Source organism: Oncorhynchus nerka, unplaced genomic scaffold (assembly GCF_034236695.1).
Source record: "Oncorhynchus nerka isolate Pitt River unplaced genomic scaffold, Oner_Uvic_2.0 unplaced_scaffold_5164, whole genome shotgun sequence".
Lineage (NCBI taxonomy): Eukaryota > Metazoa > Chordata > Actinopteri > Salmoniformes > Salmonidae > Oncorhynchus > Oncorhynchus nerka.
In genome coordinates, this window is record NW_027036142.1 from 5,157 (window position 1) to 12,872 (window position 7,716).

A 7,716-nucleotide genomic window follows, 5' to 3' on the forward strand; every position below is an offset into this window, starting at 1 on the left:
TTGAAGTATCCCAGCTATAGTTCATTTATAGTAAAGCTATGACACTACCAGGAAGTACCATTGAAGTCAGAATAACTATTTTCTAATGGAGTTGTGGTTAAGGGCAGCTATGAATCATATACTCTGTATGAATCATACACACTGAGATGACTGACACACACACACACACACACACACACACACACACACACACACACACACACACACACACACACACACACACACACACACACACACACACACACACACACACACACACACACACACTGTGTATCCCCAGTGCAGCAGTGAATAGTGTTTATTCAGTAAGTCAGTGTGGCCCTGTAACTACCTGTCTTTAAAGAAGCGTCGGAAGCCAAAGGCGGTGAGCTTCAGGAGGGTCTCCAGTACAAAGGTGGACGTGAAGAAATAGTTACAGTACTTCAACACTAGATCCAGAGACTGAGAGACAGAGAGAGAAGGAGGTAGGAGGGAGGGGGAGAGAGAGAGAGAGGAGGAGGGAGGAGGGGGAGAGAGAGAAGGAGGTGGGGGAGAGAGGAGGTGGGAGGGGGGAGAGAGAGAAAGAGGTGGGTGGGAGAAGGAGGTAGGAGGTAGGGGGCGAGAGAAGGAGGTGGGAGCGAGAAGGAGAGAGAGAAGGAGATGGTGGGAAGGAGGAGAGAGGGGAGGTGAGAGGGAGGGGGAGAGAGAGGAGGGGGAGAGAGGGAGGAAGGGGAGGGAGAGAGAGAAGGAGGTGGGAGGAAGGGAGAGAGAGAAGGAGATGGTGGGAGGGAGAGAGAGAGAAGGAGGTGAGAGAGAGGGGAGAGAGAGGAGGAGGTGGGAGGGAGGGAGGAGGGGGAGAGAATGAGGTGGGAGGGGAAGAGAGAGGAGGTGGGAGGGATGGAGGGGGGAGAGAGAGAGAAGGGGTGGGAGGAAGGGGAGAGAGAAGGAGATGGTAGGAGGGAGAAGAGAGAAAGAAGGAGGTGAGAGAGGGAGAGAGAGAGAGGAGGTGGGAGAAGAGAGAAGGAGGTGGGAGGGAGGGGGAGAGAGGAGGTGGGAGGGAGTGAGGGGGAAAGAGAAGGAGATGGTGGGAGGGAGGGAGAAGAGAGAGAAGGTGAGAGGGAGGGAGAGAGAGGAGGTGGGAGGGAGGAGGGAGGGAAAGAAGGAGATGGTGGGAGGGAGAGAGAGAGAAGGTGAGAGGAGGGGGAGAGAGAGGAGGTGGGAGGGAGGGAGGGGAGAGAGAGAAGGAGGTGGGAGGGAAGGGGAGAGAGAGAGAGAGAGAGAGAGAGAGAAAGAGAGAGAGAGAGAGAGAGAGAGAGAGAGAGAGAAGGAGTCACATATGGTACGGCGTACATGAAAACACACAACACTCTGTCTTTCTGTACCCCCCCCCCCCACCCCCCCCCCACACCCCGCTCCCTTCAGTCTTACTCGTGGCTGGCTGTAGTGTTCCAGTGACATGGTGATGACGTTGATACAGATGATGAAGGTGATGAAGAGGTCCAGGTAGTAGGTGGTACACAGAGTGTGGATCCACAGGCGGAGGGAGCTGTAGCTGGCATAGTAGGGGATCTTCTGGGCGTCTGGCAAGGGGAGACAAACACAGGTAATAGTGCTTTATACATAGTATTACTGTACACTATTCAAAAGCATTCCTGTAATGTCCTCCTGTCAAGAGTAATACTCATAAACAATTCACACAATCATTGATGATCTATCTCTGTCTGTTCTTCTCTCCCCCATCCCTTTCCCCCTCTCACCCTCCCTCCATCCCTTTCTCCCTTTCACCCTCTCACCCTCTCTCCCTCACACTCCCTCTCTCTCTCTCTCTCTCTCATCCTCCCTTTTTCCCTCTCTCCCTCTCACCCTCTCTCACCCCCTCCCTCCCTCCTTTTCTCCCTCTCACCATCTCTCACCCTCCCTCCCTCCTTTCTCCCTTTCACCCTCTCTCACCCTCCCTCCATCCCTTTCTCCCTCTCACCCTCCCTCCATCCCTTTCTCCCTTTCACCCTCTCTCCCTCACACTCCCTCTATCCCTCTCTCCCTCCCTCTCTCTCTCCTCTCATCCTCCTTTCTCCCTCTATCCCTCTCTCCCTCTCATCCTCCCTTTCTCCCTCTCACCCTCTCTCCCTCACACTCCCTCTCATCCTCCCTTTCTCCCTCTATCCCTCTCTCCCTCTCACCCTCTCTCCCTCTCACCCTCACACTCCCTCTCATCCTCCCTTTCTCCCTCTATCCCTCTCCCCCTTTCACCCTCTCTCCCTCACACTTCCTCTCTCCCTCTCATCCTCCCTTTCTCCCTCTATCCCTCTCTCCCTCTCACCCTCCCTCTCTCTCTCCAGGCACCTTGCACTATCTCTTCTTCCCGTCTCTCCCTTACCCCTCCTCTTCTTCTCCATGCGTCTCCGTCGTTTATCCTCTCTCCTTTTAGCCTCTTCCACTTCCTGGTTCTGACGGCACTTGTGGAAGTTCTCCACTACCACGCCCACAAACATGTTCAGAACGAAGAAACTGACGATGAGGAGGAATGAGATGAAGTAGAGGAGCATCCATGGACTGTTGTTGATCACTGGCTAAAGGGAGAGAGGGAGGGAGGGAAGGGAGAGGGGGGATGGAGAGGGAGGAAGGCAGGGAGGGGAGAGGAGGGGAGAGAGAGGGAGGGAGGGAGGAGAGGGGATGGAGGGAGAGAAGGCAGGGAGGGGAGAGGAAAGGGAGAGGAGGGAGGAAGGGAGGAGGGGGGAGGTGGGAGGGGGATTGAAGGGAGGGAGAGATGGGGAGGAGGGGCGAGAGGGGAGAAGGAGGAGAGAGAGGAGTGGTGCATGTGGGTGTTTAGTCGAAGGAGGAGAGGGAGAGAAGGAGTTGAGTATGCTCTGAGATCAGTCAGCCAACACAACTGAAAAAATAATACATCTATAGAAATATAATGGATAGACTTGATGACCACTATTAGACTAGTTACCTGTTGGTCCACCCCTACAGCATCCAGGCCATGGTACATGATGTTGACCCAACCGTCCTTTGAAGCCAGCACAAACAGGGACATCAGAGCCTGTGGTACAGAACGCACACACATATACACACAGAACACACACACACACATGCAGAAATGCAGACATACACAGACAGACAGAACACACATGAAAGACATGAAATATAAACATACATATAAAGACAAAAACACACAGACAAAACATCAGTACATCGGTCCATTCACCATGTCCATCAGTTCAGTATTTCATACTGGTCCATTCACCATGTCCATCAGTTCAGTATTTCATACTGGTCCATTCAGCATGTCCATCTGTTCAGTATTTCATACTGGTCCATTCACCATGTCCATCAGTTCAGTATTTCATACTGGTCCATTCACCATGTCCATCAGTTCAGTATTTCTTACTGGTCCATTCACCATGTCCATCAGTTCAGTATTTCATACTGGTCCATTCACCATGTCCATCAGTTCAGTATTTCATACTGGTCCATTCAGCATGTCCATCTGTTCAGTATTTCATACTGGTCCATTCACCATGTCCATCAGTTCAGTATTTCATACTGGTCCATTCACCATGTCCATCAGTTCAGTATTTCATACTGGTCCATTCAACATGTCCATCAGTTCAGTATTTCATACTGGTCCATTCACCATGTCCATCAGTTCAGTATTTCATACTGGTCCATTCACCATGTCCATCAGTTCAGTATTTCTTACTGGTCCATTCACCATGTCCATCAGTTCAGTATTTCATACTGGTCCATTCACCATGTCCATCAGTTCAGTATTTCATACTGGTCCATTCAGCATGTCCATCTGTTCAGTATTTCATACTGGTCCATTCACCATGTCCATCAGTTCAGTATTTCATACTGGTCCATTCACCATGTCCATCAGTTCAGTATTTCATACTGGTCCATTCAACATGTCCATCAGTTCAGTATTTCATACTGGTCCATTCACCATGTCCATCAGTTCAGTATTTCATACTGGTCCATTCACCATGTCCATCAGTTCAGTATTTCATACTGGTCCATTCAGCATGTCCATCAGTTCAGTATTTCATACTGGTCCATTCAGCATGTCCATCAGTTCAGTATTTCATACTGGTCCATTCACCATGTCCATCAGTTTGACACCTCGTCTAAAATGAATACTGGGAGAAATCCTTACCTGTCCCAGGTTGTCAAAGTTGTACTTGTGATGAACCCATTTGTAGTTGGCCTGCAGACAGTCAGACTTGTTGGTGATGTTCTTGACGTCGGGGCCAAAGCAGTAGAAGAACTTCCCTTTGAACAGCTGTCAGGGAACAATGGGAACAATGGACAGAGACACTTCAGATGTCTTGTTGTTACCATACAAGTGGTTTCTTTCATGTCATTATCACAGGATAGACACACTTGATGGAATAATATGGAGGTCATTACATAGATGGTCAAGAATGATTTAGGGAATTGAGAGAGAGATAGAGGAAGACAGGTGGCAAAGACTGATAAAGAGAGAGAAGGGACAGAGACCGAGGGACAGACAACTGTGGGAGGAAGGTGAGGAAACAGAGACACAGAAAGACATGGTATATATTGGAGAAGAAAGACAGGGTATATATTGGAGGAGAAAGACAGGGTATATATTGGAGAAGAAAGACAGGGTATATGTTGAAGGAGAAAGACAGGGTATATATTGGAGAAGAAAGACAGGGTATATATTGGAGGAGAAAGACAGGGTATATATTGGAGGAGAAAGACAGGGTATATATTGGAGGAGAAAGACAGGGTGTATATTGGAGGAGAAAGACAGGGTATATGTTGAAGGAGAAAGACAGGGTATATATTGGAGAAGAAAGACAGGGTATATGTTGAAGGAGAAAGACAGGGTATATGTTGGAGGAGAAAGACAGGGTATATGTTGGAGGAGAAAGACAGGGTATATATTGGAGGAGAAAGACAGGGTATATGTTGGAGGAGAAAGACAGGGTATATGTTGAAGGAGAACGACAGGGTATATGTTGGAGGAGAAAGACAGGGTATATGTTGGAGGAGAAAGACAGGGTATATATTGGAGGAGAAAGACAGGGTATATATTGGAGGAGAAAGACAGGGTATATATTGGAGGAGAAAGACAGGGTGTATATTGGAGGAGAAAGACAGGGTGTATATTGGAGGAGAAAGACAGGGTATATGTTGGAGGAGAAAGACAGGGTATATATTGGAGGAGAAAAGACAGGGTATATATTGGAGAGAAAAGACAGGGTGTATATTGGAGGAGAAAGACAGGGTATATATGTTGAAGGAGAAAGACAGAATTATATATTGGAGAAGAAAGACAGGGTATATGTTGAAGGAGAAAGACAGGGTATATGTTGGAGGAGAAAGACAGGGTATATGTTGGAGGAGAAAGACAGGGTATATATTGGAGGAGAAAGACAGGGTATATGTTGGAGGAGAAAGACAGGGTATATGTTGGAGGAGAAAGACAGGGTATATGTTGGAGGAGAAAGACAGGGTATATGTTGAAGGAGAACGACAGGGTATATGTTGAAGGAGAAAGACAGGGTATATGTTGGAGGAGAAAGACAGGGTATATATTGGAGGAGAAAGACAGGGTATATGTTGGAGGACAAAGACAGGGTATATGTTGGAGGAGAAAGACAGGGTATATGTTGAAGGAGAACGACAGGGTATATGTTGAAGGAGAAAGACAGGTTATATGTTGGAGGAGAAAGACAGGGTATATATTGGAGGAGAAAGACAGGTTATATGTTGGAGGAGAAAGACAGGGTATATGTTGGAGGAGAAAGACAGGGTATATGTTGAAGGAGAACGACAGGGTATATGTTGAAGGAGAACGACAGGGTATATGTTGAAGGAGAGAGACAGGGTATATATTGGAGGAGAAAGACAGAATTATATGTTGAAGGAGAAAAGACAGAATTATATGTTGAAGGGAAAGACAGAATTATATATTGGGAGAAGAAAAGACATGGTATATGTTGGAGGAGAAAGACAGGGTATATGTTGAAGGAGAAAGACAGGGTATATGTTGGAGGAGAAAGACAGGGTATATGTTGGAGGAGAAAGACAGGGTATATGTTGGAGGAGAAAGACAGGGTATATGTTGGAGGAGAAAGACAGGGTATATGTTGAAGGAGAAAGACAGGGTATATGTTGGAGGAGAAAGACAGGGTATATGTTGAAGGAGAAAGACAGGGTATATGTTGGAGGAGAAAGACAGGGTATATGTTGGAGGAGAAAGACAGGGTATATGTTGAAGGAGAAAGACAGGGTATATATTGAAGGAGAAAGACAGGGAATGTGAAGGAACAAGGAAACAGAGGAAAACAGAGATAGAATAAAAAGACAGAGCAAGAAAGATGGAGAGACAAGTACTCCAAAGATAACAGCCCCTACCTGCACCCCCAGGATACCAAATATGATGAAGAAAGCACAGCAGATAAGAACAATGTTTCCTATAGGTTTCAGAGACGTTATTAGAGTCTCCACTACCAGCTTCAGACCTGGGGCTCGACTGATCACCCTGTAGAAAGAGAAACAGAGAGAGAGCAGGAGGGATCGGCGAGAGAGACGAAGGAGGAGAGAAGGAGGGGATGGAGGAGAGAGAGACAGAGAAGCGATGGAGAGAGAGACATTGAGATAGGGAAAGAAAGGAGGAGAGAGATGGCAGATTAGAGAAGGGAGTGATGGAAAGAGGGAGAGGTAGAGAAGAGAGAGAAAGAGAGAAGGGAGAGAGGAGAGAAGGAAGGTAAGAGAGAAGAGAGAAGAGAGAGAGGGAGAGGGAGAGAGGGAGAGGTAGAGATAGAGAGAGGGAGAGAGAGGGTGAGATTGAGATAGGGGGAAAGGAGGGGAGAGAGATGGAGGGTTAGAGAGAGGGAGTGATGGAGAGAGGGAGAAGGTAGAGAGAGAGAGAGAGAGGAGAGAGGGAGAGAGAGATTGAGATAGGGAAAGGGAGGGGAGAGATGGAGGGGTTAGAGAGAGGCAGTGATGGGAGAGAGGGAGAGGTAGAGAGAGAGAGAGAGAGAGGGAGAGAGAGAGGGAGAGAGAGATGGAGGATTAGACAGAGGGAGGAGAGAGAGGAGAGAGGGAGAGGGGAGAGAGGGAGAGATGGAGGATTTAGACAGAGGGAGGGGAGAGGGAGAGGGAGAGATGGAGGATTAGACAGAGGGAGTGAGAGAGGGAGAGGGAGGAGAGATGGAGGATTAGACAGAGGGAGTGGGAGAGAGGGAGAGGGAGAGAGATGGAGGATTAGACAGAGGGAGTGAGAGAGAGGGAGAGAGGGAGAGGGAGAGGGAGAGAGATGGAGGATTAGACAGAGGGAGTGAGAGAGAGGGAGAGAGATGGAGGATTAGACAGAGGGAGAGCACGAGAGAGAGAGAAAGAGAGGTAGAAAGGGATGGAGAGTTAGTAAGAGGAGTGCTTCCCAAAATACAGTGTTTGCAGCTGACTCAGAGAGGGTAAATCTAAATGGCAAAGGTGAAATTTTTCTGGTCTTTCAGTTATAAGGGAAAGTGAACTCCAGAAAGAGTAGCCACTGCATGAGGAACAGCTAATGGGGATCCTAACAAACTAAACTGACCCCAAATCACCAAAGAAACAATACTGCACAACCAGTCTGTTTTCACCACTATGGGAGAAGGACATTATGGGAACCTCCCCGTAGTGTGACCTACCTACCCGAGGGGGTGCAGTATGTCTGTAGTGTGTCCTCCCTACATAAGGGCAGTGTGTCTGCAG

General features: G+C 48.1%; 1 protein-coding gene across 1 annotated transcript; it reads right to left on the reverse strand.

Annotated features, from left to right (window-relative positions):
* Window positions 1-331: 331 nt before the first annotated feature.
* On the reverse strand, window positions 332-6,502 carry LOC135566405 (voltage-dependent T-type calcium channel subunit alpha-1I-like; the record flags this gene model as incomplete). Its single annotated transcript, XM_065014126.1, has 6 exons — window positions 332-441; window positions 1,408-1,559; window positions 2,357-2,549; window positions 2,936-3,025; window positions 4,142-4,267; window positions 6,376-6,502. Coding segments are annotated over 6 exons (798 nt in total), but the record flags the coding sequence as incomplete, so codon positions are not given.
* Window positions 6,503-7,716: the final 1,214 nt, after the last annotated feature.